The sequence below is a fragment of the Protopterus annectens genome, chromosome 9.part0 (genome assembly GCF_019279795.1).
Source record: "Protopterus annectens isolate FY-2018-M chromosome 9.part0, PAN1.0, whole genome shotgun sequence".
NCBI classification, from domain to species: domain Eukaryota; kingdom Metazoa; phylum Chordata; order Ceratodontiformes; family Protopteridae; genus Protopterus; species Protopterus annectens.
The window spans coordinates 684,753,698-684,771,678 of NC_056743.1; the positions used below are offsets into that span (position 1 = coordinate 684,753,698).

At 42.5% G+C, this 17,981-nt stretch overlaps 1 protein-coding gene across 2 annotated transcripts in view; it reads left to right on the forward strand.

Moving 5' to 3' along the window:
• CCHCR1 (coiled-coil alpha-helical rod protein 1) overlaps positions 1–17,981 on the forward strand; it is a 673,784-nt gene that overhangs the window by 369,127 nt on the left and 286,676 nt on the right. For both annotated transcript variants that reach the window (XM_044083293.1, XM_044083292.1), the window contains exon 9: positions 3,788–3,894. In XM_044083293.1, the coding sequence (XP_043939228.1) occupies positions 3,788–3,894 (107 nt within the window). The remainder of the gene's footprint in view (positions 1–3,787; positions 3,895–17,981) is intronic.

A 17,981-nucleotide genomic window follows, 5' to 3' on the forward strand; every position in this document is an offset into this window, starting at 1 on the left:
ACTTTAAGCCAACTATACATCTCTCAGTTTTCTTTCCTGAACCTAAAAATGAGGGAGAAAGGATACTCCACCCTATTGATGTCCATAGACAACTTGGGTACTGTTTTGACAGAATTAAATCTTTCATGTCTTCGAATTAATGGTAAGAAGAAGGAACAGTCTGCATTCAAACAGACTGTTTCAAAATGGCCGTCTAAGGCTATTGCCTTTTGTTATGCACAAAATAATGAAAGTATTCCACTCAGGGTCAAGGCCCACTCCTATCAGTGTCTTGGCTTCATCTATGACATTTTGGGGATTTTAGAAGTTGCTACTTGGTCCTGTGTACATACTTTTACAAAGCACTATAAGCTTGATTCCTTTTCTAGGTCCAAATCAAGCTTTGTAGGACCATTCTCCAGGGGCTGCTGGACTCATCTCTTTTCACCTCCAAAATGTAGTTAGCTAAGGTACTCATATAGCTAAGGCACTGCAGCATTGCTCAAAATGATCATACCAGTAGAAATTTGAAAGATCACTGCTGCAGCAGTCACTTCATCCCACCATCCCTCTTGTTTGTTTTTTTTTAATGCCAGAGTATGGACAATTATTTTGTTGTTCCTAGCACTGTCTTTTTAGGGCTCAGCCTCCCTCTGCTGCCAGGAAATCTCTGAATAGCTTTGTACCCAAACTTCTGTTTGTCAGCCCAGCTCAGGCTGCCTGACAGTTTGAACATGTGGAAGGCGCCCTGGAGGTTTGGAAGCTGGCTGGTTGTTATATCCTCGGCAGGATTTAATCCATTTAACTAAGGCTACTGAAGGAGGGATCATTCAAACATATCTACTGTTATGGTTAAGTTTTACTTGCACAGCTGTAATGTATAGAATGTTCCTCTTTCATGGAAGGGCAGAGGGTATCACTCTTAACCATTCCTTGTCCTGAATTGGACAGGAGCTCCAGTCTCATCTTGGACCACAGCTGTTTCAGCAAACCTCTGTCCCATGTGCCATATTCTTGTTGGTGACTTTCCATGAGATCACACATCTACCACTACACAGTACTTGGATGTTGTCAGTGAACATTGATGAATGCCTTTTGGCAATTTACTATTTGTAGGGGCTACATAGTCTGTTTTTGTATTTTATTTAGGGATTGCTTCATGTTAATTACATGTTCTGCCTTTTTGGTCTCTCTTCTGCACATAGAATGATAACAGAGATGCTAGCCTGTGCAGTGGGGGGCTTTCATCAAAAGTAATGTCTTGTGTTCTCTTAGCTGAGGATCGGTTCCTGATGACCCTGTTGAGAGATTCCCCAGCGATGGGATTTGCTTGGGCCCTCCCATTATTACAGGTAGTCTCCTTAAATAGAGAGATGTCTTCTCTGGTATCTTGCTTAGGAGATTGCTTTCAATAAGGCAGTGTTGGACACGATGCACTGTCTGTTCTTCCTGTCCTTAAAGGGATCATGAAGCCACAACCTTGGCATTCTGTGTGAGATTGTAGTGCAACATCCTGGCTTTGACCCTTCTGTGTCCCTTGGGTCTCATGGCAAGCCCATTCTTCACAATCTATTATGTGGCTGAAGTTGAAGATATTGCAGTTGATGGTGATTTGTTAGTTGCTACAAAACTGTCTTGTCCTCTTGGACTTTTTGTTAGTGTTAGACTTTGTCACCAGGCTCAAAAGTGCTGGACAACTGTCTCTTATTTTATTGTTTGGCTTTGCTCCATGCATGGTCACCACCTATCTTGATGGTGGACACTATACCATGAGCTTGGGAGCTCAATTAAGCTTTTCTGTTCTTCATGGAAAGTGGACCCCCAGAAAAGGGGACTTTATACAAACCAGCTGGAGATAAGGAGCATTTTCTATAAACCAGCTGGAGATAAGGAGCATTTTCTTTACTTTGAAAACTCTGGAAAGGAATTGTAGACCAAACATATATATATACTGCTGTGGTCTGACAACCCGGCTGTTGTACATATAGTGTGTGAACAAACAGGGTGGCATGTATTTTGTGCACACTGTGCAGAGAGGGAGGGTGGGTCTGGCATTGTGCCACATACTAAGGCACAAGACCACTGTTCATATTTTGGGAGGGAGTGAATGCACAGCCAGTACCGTCTGTTATAAGTCCAGTTTTCCTTTTGAGCTACGAGTAAAGGAATCTGTCTGGTCTGGGTATTCTGGAAGTGGAATATCTTATAGTTCAAGCTGTTTTGCACTCAAGAGAGACATTTATGCATCTATTTTTGTCACCTGCAACTGACAATTCACTGCTGAGGACCTTATCATATATCAGCTGATGTGATGGGTACATATGTTATTTTCATTTTGTAGTGTTCAATTGCCAGCTGTGTTGGTATAGAGGGATTAAGCCTTGAACAGGGCCCAGATTCAGGCAACCCAAGTCTTAACAGCTGGGATGATGAATGAGGCAGCCAGGGAAGAGATGAAAGATGAAGTGCCAGAGCTGATTTATAGGTTCTTGCTAAGGTTATGGCCAAAGAGACCATCAAGAAGCCCAGCCAGGTCACCCAGTACAGGTGGGGAAACAAGCAGTGCACCCCTATTAAGTAGACTTTTTCCATATATTCCTGGTAAGAATTTACAATCATCCATCTAGTCATCCTGACTGGTTTTAAAGGGAAATACTCTGCTTTATAAGTAATGGTAGCCTATTCCAGAAATGGGGTATACATTGAACGGTTTTCTGACGCTCCATCAGGTTTTGTTGATGTGATAGTGTAGGTTTAGGTCTCTAGGTTGGGTGTTTGCTTTACCACTTCTTATATTTAGGTGAAGGAATTCAGAGAGTGCTGGGTCATTTACAGAACAGAAAGCTAAACAGAGATCACCCCTCAGTATTCTGTATGACAGTGAGTAGTGCAACAGAGCTTTTAATCTGTCCTTGTAACTAAGGTTATTAAGACCCAAGATCTTTTTGGTGAGGAAACATTGAAGTCTCTCAAGCTTGGTTTATGTGCTTGGTGTGAGGTACATGCAGAATTGCTCATTATATTCAGTGATGGCCCTAATAAGTGATGAATAAAGTGAGATTATAACTTCTTTGAACCTTGAAAAGATAAGCTGTTCAAGGTAAAAGGATTTTCTAACCACCACAAAGACATGGTGATCAAAGGAGAGTCTGTTATTAATATACAAACCCAAGTTCCTATTCACCTGTCTTTGGAGTGGGATTAGGGAGTACATTTCAAGAGTAAAATTCTTGATGTGATCCAAAGATCATTGGGAGTGTTTGTCTTTTAGAGTTGAACGGAACTGTTGTGGGGTGCCTCTTGTAAAAGTGTGAGAGATTCCCATCACTTATGCCCTTTGTATGTTACCTCTTATGAACATCATGGATGGGAAGCTGGCATAGCTAGGACTTAAAGAAAAGGAAAAAAAATCCTCACAGTGGATGACAGCACCACTTCTGCAGCTTGACCTTTGCCTGTAAGGAGGAAGGAAGTGGCTACAGTCTTCAGGGAATGTTGGGGAAACAAACAAAACAAAATAGGAGGGATGCTTGATGATCAAATTGGGATCAAAAACAAAACAAGAAAAATATCATCCACTACCCTATGCCTTTCATTCTGTACCAGTTGTAGTAGCTACACTGCTGCTGGTGGAGCTTGGGCATTTATGCAGTGGGATTTTGGACAGTAAGACTATTTTTATTCTGTTTGCAGGGGAGTTGTGTTTATTCATTAACACTTGGCTGTTTGGAATGTTTTGTTTTATTGAGTGCTACTGCTGGAGGGAAGATGATACTTATGATGGCATCCCTGTTTACCTCTCTTCCAGACCCTCCAAGAGGAATTGACTACAGCTCAAGATGTGGCTTTTCAGCTTCAAAGTAGGGCAAACCAGTATGAAAATGTACTGCTTCAGCTGAAAGAAGCTGTTAACAGGTAGGCTATATGACCCTATAGTAACTGTATACTGATGCAGATAAAGCATACCAGTAAGAGTGAAAGGGAAGGTCTACAAGAGGGTAGTGAGACCAGCTATGTTGTATGAGTTGGAGACAGTGGCACTGACAAAAAGGCAGGAGTTAGAGCTGGAAGTGGCAGTGTTAAAGATGTCGAGATTTGCACTGGGTGTAACAAGGATGGACAGGATTAGGAATCAGTATATTAAAGGGTCAGCTCAGGTTGGACGCTTTAGAGACAAAGTCAGAGAGGCGAGATTGCGTTTGTTTGGACATGTGCTGAGGAGGGATGATGGGTATATTGGGAAAAGGATGCTAAGGATGGGGCTGCCAGGTAAGAGGAAAAGAGAAAGGCCTAAGGTAAGGTGTATGGACGTGGTGAGAGAAGAAATGCAGGTGGTTGGTGTGACAGAGCAATATGCAGAGGACAGGAAGAAATGGAAACAGATGATCCACTGTGGCGACCCCTAACGGGAATAGTCGAAAGAGAAGAAGAGGAGATGGCAGAGTTAAAACACTTGGATTTAGTACTTAAACTGGTTTGATGAAAATCTAACCATTGTGCAGAAAAGAACATGCCACATAGACTGGATTTGTACCTGCCAGATAACTTTTTAAAAATAGTTGGCCCCAGCAGGCATAAATCTTTCAGAAATGTAAATTTCTTTGCTGACTGGGAGACTGCACTGACTACAGTTGAGCTGTTCATTCCTTAGCTGGCTAGCGATAGCACAAATGTAAAGAATAAAATATATAAGCAGAGTGTTCAGTAGTATAATGAATTCAGAAAAAGTGTAGCACGCTTTTACCCTTATCTTGTTTGTTGCAGAATTGAGGATATCTGTAAGCATCGAAGGAAGCCAAAATATATGCCTACTACTGCATACCATAGACTTATGTGGGAGCATTAACAGTTGTATTTTATGTATATGTATGTGTATATATATATATATATATATATATATATATGTGTGTGTGTGTGTGTGTATATATATATATATATATATATATATATATATATATATATAAAATATGAGTTTCAAATGTTTTTCACTGCTGTAGTCTTTAAAAATTGTTAATTTCTAAGGATGCGCATGATTTTATGATTGTTGATTGGTAACATTTGTGTGTGTAATTGATGTGCAAGCTTGTAGCTGTTGTAGTCATGGACTTGGCCCTGTGTTTTTGAGTGTAAAAAAAAATTATTTTTTTATTGACATTTGATTACCGGGAAAGCCCGACTGGGTAGAAGCCTATTTTCAGTGGAGGCCTGGGGAGAAGAGCTCCATATTATTACAAAACGTTTTAAGAACAATAATTTTACAATCTTCAAAAATAAAACAAAAACATCTGCAATTCAAATAATTATAATAAATTAGACATAATTTTAAAACATTGATAAATAATTGATACAAGGTATATGACAATCATTTCATGTTTAGAGAAATTTTAGACAGCTTGTAGAGAAATTAAAGGTAAGTTAGTCTAGTGCAAATGGGAATTGCAATATGAAGTAAGGGAAAACAGGCTTATGGTATATTTAAAGAGAAAGTCAGGGAAGAGAATTAGCAGTAAGGAAGTGAGTGAAGAAGGGAGAGTAAGAAGGTATAAGGAATGGACTTATAAACTTTATAAACTTAACATTTCCTTTTCATTTTCTTTAAAAGTTATTTCATCATTACTTCCTTTACATCACACTTTACACACTTGCCAAACTGTTACACGCTTACCTTCATCTTTTTTATAACATTTCTCTCTCCTAAAGTCACTCCTCCTTCCTTTCCTATCTCACTTCACAAAACCTAATCTTTCCCACATTTTCAATAATTTCCTCATCCCATCTAATCTTATTCTGCTATATATTCCTCTCCCTCACATGCTCCATTCTATTTTCCATTAACAGGCCTTACCACAATATCATGTTCTGTTCTCCATTACCACACTATTTCAGGACTGTCCACACTCCCCACTCTAACCTCTTTCCTCTTCTGTATTTCACTTTTATCTCTTCCTCCCTGGTGTACATACCATTAGAACCAACCTGCAACTTCTTACTTTCTGAAGCTACTGTGTCTTGGTCATTCTGGCTCAGTTTGGCAGAGCTGCTCCGAGTTTGGTGACTTAGCCAGAGACCTGGACTGAATCTGAACTAAATCCAAGACATCCACTGTGATCAACAAAAAAATAAGTAGATTTAAAGCCACATTGCACTTTTTTAAAATGTATTTTGCTTAATTGCTGTTTTTATTTTTTGCTGATTGTTGCTGCTGTGGCTGTTTTTTTTTTCTGCACTTTGAAGTCCAAGTACTTCAGTATTTCTTAACATAGGCTAGATTCAGGCTGTTTGGCATTGATTGAGCATTAAAATTGTCCATCCTATATTAAGAAGGCCCTCTTACACCATTGTGGCAGAAGTGTGTATCCAAAGACCCATCTGAGTTGTGGATTGTTGGAATAAAGCTCAGTTTTGGTCTCTCCAATTGGCTAGTTTGTTGTAAAACTATTTTAACCTCACTTATATTTAAACACCGCATTTGCACATAGCTGTGCAGTGTTTAACGTGCTTTTGCGCTGCTCTGTATAGATGCAGATGCTTAGAAACAACAATTTTCCCTTGATATCTGCTAGCGATCCCTCCTTGGCTCCATTGCCTTTCTGTACATAATGCAAGTTGCGTATTGCTACCCAGCGAGCAACTCAGCTGCACATTCTGAGGCGTTTGCAGTGTTCTACCCTTAGCCTTTCATTAAATAGCCACCCTTGTTAGTGTCGCAAGCAGATCCTGGTCCATCTTGCCCATCCCCACTAGTCACTATAAAATATACCTGCCGTAATGGCCGGACACTTTCTCCTCCATTTCTCCAGCCAACCTGATTGATATGGGCATCCTGAGGCAATGCAGCAATTGCCTCATGTATACTGACAACTACTTGCTCCTAAAGCAAACAAATACAGTATGTGGGAGATGTAACTGTACCATGAAATTAGAATCAGTTCTCTCACATAACAAACAAGGCATACAACAGGTTGTCAGCACACACACCTTCCCTCTCACGCAAAAGAGGGTCAGACATATAAACCCACATATGCGCCTACCAAAAGACCAGAGGTCTGCCAAGTGCAAACAACATACACATACTGGTATATGAACAGACTCTGTCACCACACATAACACACATCTGTGTCTGAACAATTAAGTCCCTAAGGCAAAACACCTGAAAACCAAATGTTCTGGTTATAGGCGACTCAGTAATGAAACACACAGATGTCCCCCTCACCAGGTAGAAAAAGGACACACAGATGTCCCCCTCACCAGGTAGAAAAAGGAGAAGGTCATAGTCAGCTGTCTGTCAGGTGCCAGGATCCGTCAAATCACATACACACTCAAGTCGCTCAGCAGCAATTACCGTTATAACTCTGTCATACTGCATGTTAGTGTGAATGACTTGAGATGTACCTCTCTGGACTGTATGGAGAGAGACATGACCAAACTCTCAGATTATGTGTCTTTGGCAGGTATATCCCTAGCCCTTAGCATTCTGCCATCACCGAGGATGGTGCCACAATGTTTGTCTTTTTGGCTTTTCCCAGTTAGGGGTCGCCACAGCGGAACTCCGGTTTGCTAATGATTGGCAGTTGATTTTTATGGTGCCGAGTTGCCAGCCCGACACCCAACCTTCAGCGAAGGCACGCCCAGTCACGCATGTCTTTCGGAGGCCACTCGACCGCGGGGAGGACATGCAGACTCCACACAGAAGGCACTCCAGCCGATACTGACAAAAAATTATTGATTTCAATAACTGGCTTAGCTTCTGGTGTCATTCCAAGGGGATCCAGTATCTGTCTGTCTGGGAAGACGTGGTCAGCAGTCCACACTCCTTTGCCATAGATGGTCTTCACCTGTCTCAAGGCATTCAGATACTGGCAAAGATGCTTGCTTCCCCCATAGTGCCTTTTTTAGGCAACATCCAAACAACAAAACTTACGACATAAAGAAATCCACTAAAGACAAACTCAAGGTTATGCTGCTTAATGCTAGGAGCTTAAACAGTAAACTTCACTCCCAGGAAGCACTCCTCACCTTGGAAGATGCTGACATGTGTACAGTCACAGAGACTTGGTTCAAAGTTGCTGAGAGCACCCTGGCCGTAGAAGGCTACAATGTCTTTCACACATTCAGACCCCAAAATGAGCATGAAAGAACCAAAGGTGGAGGTGTATCCATGTTCATTAAATCCAAGTACACCTCGAGACTGGAGAAATAGTATGACTCTCTTGAGCAGTTCCAGGTCCAATTTAACTGTAGGAAAAATACCCTTCCACATATTCTCTAGCTACAGGTCCCCCACCATGAGCCAGGAGAAGCGCATTGCCTACCTGGACTTGCTAGAGTCGCTCAGCATACATCCAAACACTTTGGTTATGGGAGATTTAACCTATATTTTCATCAATTGAGAGATTTACACGAGCACAGAAAGGATTGCTAGAGGTTCCTTTACTTTGTTAATTCAAATGCCCTGGAACAGTTGGTCCGCACCCCTACAAGGGGTTCAAATGTCCTGGACCTAGTTTTAACCAACATATGGTGGGATCACTGCACTACCCCCTGTGTGTTGCCTTCCCTGGTAAGGTCAGACCATAAATCTGTCTCATTTGAAATAAAGATCAAATCTGACACCCCCACAGGAGTATAAAAAGCTGAAAAATTTCTCCAAAGCAAACTGTTGCCTACTAAGTGATGGTATAAAAATGTTCATAGCCCGTGTCAATATAGACAACAATGACTGCTATGCAGAGGAATACACAATTAGCCCATTTAGCCACTTAAATACATTGACTTGTCTGTACCTATCGGGAACAAAATCATGTCTTCCCCAAAAAAAGCCACTCTGGTGGACTGTAAGCATAAATATGTTATACAACAAAAGGAAGAAACTGATGTCTAAGAACATGAGGAGACTAACTCAACAGAGGAAGAATACCCTGCACAGCTTAAACAAGCAAATCAGATATCTTGTTAAGTCCGTTGAGACTAGCTATGAGTCTAAATTAGCATCCTTAGCTAAAAATAATCATTCTTTATAGCTACATCTGAAACCTAAGAGGGAATGCCTAGCTGTGTGCCAAACTTATAGTGGACGGTACCACTCACACTGAACCTGAGGAAATTGCTAACCCACTAGCCAACAGATCTGGCAATAACTTCACCCCCCCCTTCCCACCTGACATACCCCGAAGCATTCCCGACACCAGTCCTCTATCGATTATCTTGTATGAACAGGTCATACAAGCACTCTCCAAGGCCAAAAACATAGCCTCTGTGGGAGCAGATAACATCTCAGACTGCTTACTAAACAATCTAAACAAGACCTAGCAGAACTACTCAGCACTGTCTTTAACCATAGCCTGAGAACTGGCTTTGTCCTGGCAGAGTGGAGAACAGCAGCAGTAATCCCCTTGCACAAAGGGGGTCCATCAACTGACCATGGGAACCATCAACCCAAAGCCTAACCAGCCATCTGATGTTGTTATTCATTCATTCATTCCATACTGATGGGTTGTCGGTTCCGTCCTCGGGATCAAGTTGGCCTTATAACAAGCTTGTGCCAACCAAAAAACTCTCTAGCTAAGCTTTGCCCATAGTGCCCCTCTCCCTGCCGAGTAGCCATAAAGACATGTCAAGCCAGCTCTCAGCTAAGTATCTTAGAAAGTATACATTTCTAAAACCTTTTCCTCTGTTTTTTTTCTCCTTTTTACTGTTATTACTATCTTCCTTGTTTAATTGCTAAAGCTTTACTCGTATTTAGTGTTTTTTTTCCCTCACCAACTTGGTAATTTTTTAGTACCATCATTGGTACAGCCCTTCCGCTCTCTCTCTCTCTCTCTCTCTCTATCTATCTTCCCCTTTACCTTTTGAGGTAATCTTGATACCATTGTTGGTATCCTCTTCTTTTCTGTCTGTATTGGTATTTAAAAAAAAAAATCTTTGTCTTTCTTTCATTATAGTGTTGATTAGACTTTATAGTTTTGTTGTAGTACTTCTACTGTTTGTTCATATTTAGTCTTTGGATTGAAACTGCCTTTCTGCCATGTCTGAGAAAAAAGGAACGAGTTTTAAGCAGTGCGACCAGTGTGGTCACAAAATGTCAAATTCCGACACCCAAGTTTGTTGTGTTTGTTGTCTGGATGTCCCACACCTTTCGGTGAAGCCTTCCTGTGGTATTTATAAAGGGTTCAGCTCTCATACCCTGAACGAGAGAAAGAACAAGCTCATATTAAAAGGCCTTCTAAAAACTCCATTCTCAGAGGCTATTTCTGGGCCAGAGGGCTCTTCCCCTCTGAAGAGAGAACACAAGAAAAGACCTCACTTGGCTCCTTCCTCACCCTCTGGTGATAAGAAGCATGAACCCCAACAGAAAATACCAAAGTTGACTTTGACCACTTCGACTCTAGGGCTTCAACCACCTTCCATGGCGCCGTCTTTGGTACAAAGCTATTGGTTTCCACTTTGGTGCCGTCTTTAAAAATTATGACCCCAACACCAGCCGCGGCACCGACAATGTCTATGGCATATATTGTGTCTCCAGTGTCAGTTCCAACTTATTCGACACCAGCTGTAGTTACTCAGGCACCAGACACTTTCCACACACATGTTGCTAGTCTTGAGGCCACGGTACCGATGGGCCAGTTTGCTCGGACCCCATATTCGCCTATGGTGGACCCCTTCTTTGGGCAGCAGTACAGCCCTTTTTTGGAATGGCCCTATTCCCCATCGGGGATATCGACCGGATCAACTAGGAGTCTCTCGGAATTGGATGTGGTGCGTCTTATGTATCAGCTGCTGATGGCTAGAGGGATTGTAACACCTTCCAAAACTCTCCTCCCATCTGGAGTTGGGAGTCTGTCTCCATGGACTCTTGACATATTCTCCTCCTTTGACCTCCTTGCAGGCTTCGAAGTTCTTGGCACCGACTCCTTGTTTGGTTCCCATTTCTTTGGTTCTACTGGTGGATCTCACTGTGATTCCAGAGTCGACCCTTTGGTCTTTGGATCACTTGGAGCCGAGCCATCCTCAGGATCGTGACTAGACTGCAGTCACTGGGACCCCTAGTATGGCGCCTGTTTTTTCCAAGGCACCATCTACAATGGTTCTAGGAGTCCGAATAGTACCGAGTCCACTTGGGGCTCCTTCCTTGGGAGTGGACCCATTGGAGTGGGGTGTGACCCCAGTTCCGAGGTGGTCCTTCTCGGTTCCAGGCTCCCATCCCTTTTCAGGCAGGCTGGCTTTCCAAGCGATGGAGAGGCCGCTTGCCTCTGTAGGCAAACCATCAGCGTCAGAATACTAGGTATGTCCTCCCTCTAAGCCGCAGCTGACAGAGGCCACCGCATTGGGACATCGAGCACAAGAACTTGGGAGGGTGGCCTAATGGTTAAGGTGTTTGCCTTACAAACACAAGGTACAGGGTTTGAATCTCACAGGGGATAACTGGCTAGGCTTAAAATGGCTCGCAAGGGCAGTTAGCCTAGTACTAACCTATGAACCTCAAGATACCCTACCGCAGGGTGCCCCCTCTTCGGAGTCCTGATCAGAAGCCCCCACTGAGCAGGTACCATGCAAGAAGACGTACTAGAGGAATCACATAGGCTCCCCTGAGGAGTCCCTCACCAAAGATACCGACTATGATGAAGGGGAGTGGGTCGCAACGGTCACTTCCTGAGGATGTCTCCTCTGGAGACATCCTGGAAATCTTGAAACAGCGGGGAGACTGGAAGCCCACCAACCCTTCCGAGGAGTCCGTATTCTTGCAGGCTTTTCGTGGTCAACCCTCTACGTCCTGGGTAACCTCGCCTACAGATGAGCTAGTCCAGTTTGTCATGCAGTGCGCATAGAAGTGTCCTGATGCCATTTAACCAATCCCACGGGGACCAGACAAAATTCTATCTCCTCCCAAGGAAAGTCCACATTGGTCCAAGGGCCTACCAATAGACGCTATGGTGGTGGCGGCGATCACTAGGAAAGAGCTCGCCGAGGAGCGCCAGACTGTTCACCCCCCAAACAGAGTGTCTCAGGCAGTGGACAGGTTAGGGAAGTGAGTTTTTGCCTCATCAACCTTTGCCATTTAGTCTTTGAGCTATCTGGCACACTTTTCTAGGCTTCAGAAAGACCTAGTCCTGGAACTCTCTGAAACCTTAGCAGGAGCAGTCTCTGCCGAGGTACGTGACAAAGTTGTCTCGCAGCTTACGACCCTGGAATCCATATCCAACTTGTCCATGCAGCGTCTCACGCTACAGAAGGGCAGCTAGAGCTGTGGGTTCAGGCGTTGTCATGAGATGTCACACCTGGATGTGCCTTTGTGACTTTGAGGACCATTTTAAGTCTTCCTTTCTTAACTCTGCAATGGAAACTTCTTCACTTTTTGGCCCGAAAGTGAAAGACACGTTAGCCAGGTGTGAAAAGGACAGCAAGACCCTGTCTGCCATGGGCATACATTTTTCCGTTCCCCAACATCCCTACTCAAGGAATCAGAGGAATGGAAAGATGTGGAACAAGAAATCCCAGGGTCCTTTCTGTGACACACGTGGTGAGTTTACTTCCCGGGGCAGCAGGAGTAACTCTTCTGGAAGATGCCCCTGTAGAGGCAGAGGGGGCCTGCGTAACCATGGGTCCAGAGATTCTTTCTCTAGACAGCCCTACCAGCACTCCTGAAGAGCGGCCTGATTGCTTTTCTCTGGAAGCAATCGGCGGACGTTTCTCTCTGCACCACCATGCCTGGCAAACAATATCCACAGATTCTTGGGTGCAGAAGATCATAGCCAGAGGTTACCATATACCATTCAACATTTACCCAAAGTCATCAGGACAAATCCCCGAAGTTCCACCCAGTCAAAGGGAAGCAGCAGCTCAAAAGATAAGAAAGCTGTCTCAAAAATGAGTAATCTAAGCAGTTCCACCACAGCAAATAAGATCCGAATTCCACTCAAGATTCTTTTTAGTGCCAAAAAAGACAGGGGACTTTAGACCAATTTGGGATCTCAGCTTTTTGAACGAATTTGTCAACCAAACAAAATTCCAGATTGTCATGGTTCAGTCTATCCTCCCCTTTCTGGAGAAAGATGGTTGGATGTGCTCAGTAGATCATCGGGATACATATTACCAGATAAAGATGGACAAATGCTCCATAAGGTTCCTTCGCTTCCGGCTGGGAGCCAGTCATTACCAATTCTGTGCACTGCCATTTGGATTGTCTACAGCCCTCAGAGTGTTCACCAAATGCATGGCAGTAGTAACAACTCACTTGAGACTACAAGGATTCCGGGTGTTTCCTTACTTAGATGATTGGCTCCTTAATGCCCCTACTAAATGTCTACTGGTGACACCCCTAAACTACACTTTAACATTTGGTTTCTGGATGATTTATGCTTTTTCTGGAAAGGGAGCAATGAACAATTTACGAACCTTTTGGTTTATTTAAACAACACCTCTAGTTTTTTAAAATTTACCAGCAATTTTGACCACCAAGAACTAAGATACTTAGATGTCTGTATCGGCAAGAAAGAAGGATCCTTTACATCACGCATTCACAGAAAGGATACCTTCTCCAATTCTTACTTGCACTACACCAGTTGCCATCCCCCCCATCAGAAGAAAGGGGTAGTGAAAGGGCAACTGGTGAGGTTGAGTAGGATGACCTCGGATAATGAAGTTTTCTTTGAAGAAAGTAATTTTTTAAGGAACTTATTTATCAAGAGAGGGTATCCTATAGAACTATTCAATAAAGTGATTGAGGAAGTAAACACTAAAAGAGCTGATTCATTTGCCCCTATTTTGGGCAAGGATGAGAATTTGGTCTCACCTCAACAGCAAGAACAGAAGAAGTTTGAGAATAAGACAGGACTTATCACTACCTTTAGTCAACAATCAGCATTTTTAAGAAACGTTTTCTCTAGGGAATGGAACAGCTTTTCCAAAATCTCGGATTTAGAACATGTATTTGACAATGATCTAACCCACATTTACCGTAAAGGTAAAAGTATTAAAAATATTTTGGAGGCAGGCCAAAAAAACAACTCTATTTACAACAGTAACAGACCAAAGAAAGGACTATATAAATGTGGAAAATGTAGCTATTGTACACATTTAATTTGTGGAGACACTCTGTTTCTAAAAGCGAGAAACATGACTTTACATCTAAACACCTTTGCCAACTGTGATACTATAGGAATCATTTATATAGCTATTTGTAAAAAAATGCTCTTCCTTCTATGTGGGAAAGAGTGAGAGAAGGCTCAGGCAGAGAATATATGAGCACTTATATGATGTTAGGGTGAGGAATGAAAAAAATGCACTTAGTAAGCATTCAGCAAAATGTGAGACCCCTGGCTATCAGTTTTTTATCTTGGAGGTTGTCCCCACTAACCCCAGAGGTGGTATGTGGGAAACACTCATTGAATACAAAGAACTGTATTGGCAACTCCTTCTTGATGCAAATCGGAACTTAGGGCTTAATGACATGGTTTCTATAGCCCCAGTATTAAAACTGAGGGCTGCAAAACTCTAATTCCATTCTATTACATTGTATTGTATTTTATTTCATCATTATAAATAATGGAATTTTAAAATGTTCTTTTAACACTAACTTTTTTACTAAGAAAAATGTTTTTTTAATCTTTAGATGCATTATCAATTTAAGCCACCAGATGGCCCCACTATTTAATTCTATTTATCAAAACATTTTTCAGTGAAAGACAGTAATCAAGTTACTAAGTTTTTTAATGAATTATCAAATTGTTTTTATCATGTTTTTAATAGTTAATTTTTTTCACAGAATGAGTTTAGTTATTATTGAAGCTCAAATCTCTATTTTTTATCTTATGGTTTTTTAAGCTCACAAAGAAATTTTATGCATTTATACTCTTTAAGCACTTTACGATACAACCTGTAACACGATTGGTTAATGCAGCGCTGACAGACTTTAAATGGTGTATAGAAACACTCATTATACAATATGGCCAGTATTACTGAAGAAGTTGGGGACGAAAACGTTTGTTGGATACGTTATTGGAGTGCATTTCTTGCTATCAGCGTTTATTTGGAGTGTTGGAGTGTTATTTTTGCTGCTTTTGGAATAAAGCATTTTACATCTTCCAGGATCAGGATTTATTTGTGCTTGGTGCAGTGGGTGTTTTACTTTTACAAGTTTGCTTTTTCTCCCACTTGCTCGTGGACGTTTTAACACTTTAACATTGGCAGAATTCCTAGGAATCTCTATAAACTGGGGCAAATGGAAGCTAACTCCTGCTCAAACCTTGGAGTTTATAGAAGCAATTTTCAATACTCATTCTTGCCTTAACTTCCTCCCAGGTCACAGACTGGAAAGGCTGAGGTCCCAACTCCGGGTGATAGTTTGTCAAGACCAAATCTCAGCTCGGGCGGTCCTTCAGCTTCTAGGTTCGATGGCAGAATGTATTACAATAGTTCTTCTTGCAAGACTACGCATGAGGCTTCTTGATTGGCTCCTACTGACGTAGTGGTATCCTTCGTATCATCCTATGTCCTTCCAAATCCACATACCAAAATGATGCAAACAAGATTTAATGTGGTGGATGAAGCCAGAGAAAGACTTATGGAGTTGCCCCTTCTCCCCATCTCAATGCAAAGCCACAGTGACCACGGATGCTTCTCTGTGGGGGGCTTTTTCAGGGAAAGATGGTCCAAGGCACATGGTCAGACATAGAGGCCAATCTGCATATCAGTGTTCTAGAACTGAGGGCAGTGCTTGTAGCGTTGCAAACATTTCAGTCTATCCTCCCAACAGGGACAATTGCTATCCAGTCCGACAATATGTCGGTAGTCTGGTACATCAACAAACAAGGGGGAACCAAGTTCGACCTATTGTGTTGAGAGGCCATGAGAATTTGGCAATGTGCGATAGCTTCCGACCACTTTCTGATTTCATCGCATATTCCCGGGATTTCCAACGTGATTGCAGACAAGCTGAGCAGATGTATCCTACTGCCTCATGAGTGGTTCCTCAATCCAATCATTGTGGCGAAGATCTTCAGCCGCTGAGGCCAGCCTTGCTGTGACCTATTTGCCTCCCCAGCAAATCACAAATGCAGCAGCTACTTTGCCCTAATCCCTCTGCAGGGGGAATCCCCAAGGGATCCTCTGATACATGATTGGCCCATGGGACTTTTTTATGCTTTCCCTCCCTTTCCTCTGATTCCTCAATTTCTAAAGAAGGCCCTTCAGCTGAGAAGCAGAGTAATCCTAATTGCTCCTTACTGGTCACAACAAATTTGGTTTCTCTTCCTTTGGCCTCACCTGGTATACCAGCCATGGATTCTGAATCCAACTCCAGAATTGATCTCGCAACCACAAAGGTTGACTCACCCAAACATTTCCAGTCTCAAGCTGACAGCTTGGTTTCTCCACTTCCAGTAATTGCCAGGCAGAATAACCTTTCATCCCCAGTATGTGATATCCTTCTGGCTTCACACAAACCATCCACCAGGAAAATCCATCTCAGCAAGTGGAAGAGATTCCTTATTTGGTCCTGACAAAGAGAACTAGACCCTTTCTCAGCTCCTGTTAGTGTGGTTTTAGATTATCTGTCAGATTTGCTTCATTCAAGAGCAGCAGCAGCCTCCACCATTCGAGTACATTTGGCTGCTATCTCAAATTTCCATAATGGATTCCAAAACTCATCATTAATCTCCCATTGTCTCTGCAAAACCTTCTTGAAAGGGGTCTCGCATATCAAACCACCCTTCAAAGAACCAATTGAACCTTGGAGTTTAACACTAGTACTACAGTCCCTGACACGCTCTCCTTTCGAACCTGCTGCCACTTGCGATTTAAAGTTCTTGTCCTGGAAATCACTATTTTAGTGGCTATCACATCAGCGAGATGAATCTCCGAGCTTCAGGCCTTGTGCATAAAATGCCCTTACATGGACTTTCATAAGGACAGAGTATCGTTCTGGACTAACCCTTCTTTTCTGCCTAAAGTTATTTCACAATTGACAATTAACCAGGCAGTCAATCTACCAGTCTTCTTTCCTAACTATTCGAATAAAGCTGAATACTGTCTTCATTGGTTGGATGTACATAGACAACTACGTTTTTATCTGGACAGAACTAAATCAGTACGCAACACAGACCAGTTATTTGTTTCCTATTCAGGCCCAAAATTGGGAAACTCGAAATTGGGAAACTCTGTCTCTAAAGTGACCTTATCTAAGTGGTTGAGAAACTGTATTTCCTTGGTCTACCAATGTAATAAAATTCCATTACCGTGCAAGGTCAAAGTGCACTCTACCAGATCAGTGGCGACTTCTGTTGCTTTTCATTCAAAGGCTTCATTGGATGATATCTGTGTAGCTGCAACTTGGGCTACCCCTCATACCTTTGTCACTCATTACAAATTGGATTTGGTGTCCAGGGGAGAGTATCCTTTGGTTCAGTGGTACACATGAACATCCTTTCATAAGGGCCTCCCAAGTCTCAAAGTAGCTAAGGACTCTGTCCCATCAGTAAGGAATGAATGAAGAGTAACAACATCAGATAAAGAAGTTATGTTCTTACCATAATGTTCCATCTGTGTTGTTCATCTTCATTCATTATGTCCCACCCTCCTTCCCCCTCCAATGGGCTCCTGGTGGATCGGATTTGGTCCAAATCCTGCATTAGGGTTTCTGCTCAGGAAATCATCATGGAACTTATCCACAAGGACATAGGCGACCTTCAGACTCTTGATCCTGACCCAGTTTGGCTTTGTCAAGGGTAGATCTTGCTTATTAAACCTGATGGACTTCTTTCAGAATGTCACCAAAGACCTGGATGAGGGCAAAACAGCACATACCGCCTATCTTGATTTAGCCAAGACTTTTGACACAATCCTCCATTCAGGTATCATAGAGAAACTCTCCCAGCTGGGGATTAACCCATATGTTTCCAGATGGGTAGCCAACTGGCTCACTGACAATGCATGCTATCAAAGTTGTGGAGTCCACCTCCGCCATCAGACCAGGTACCACAAGGATCTATGCTGGGCCCTCCAGTGTT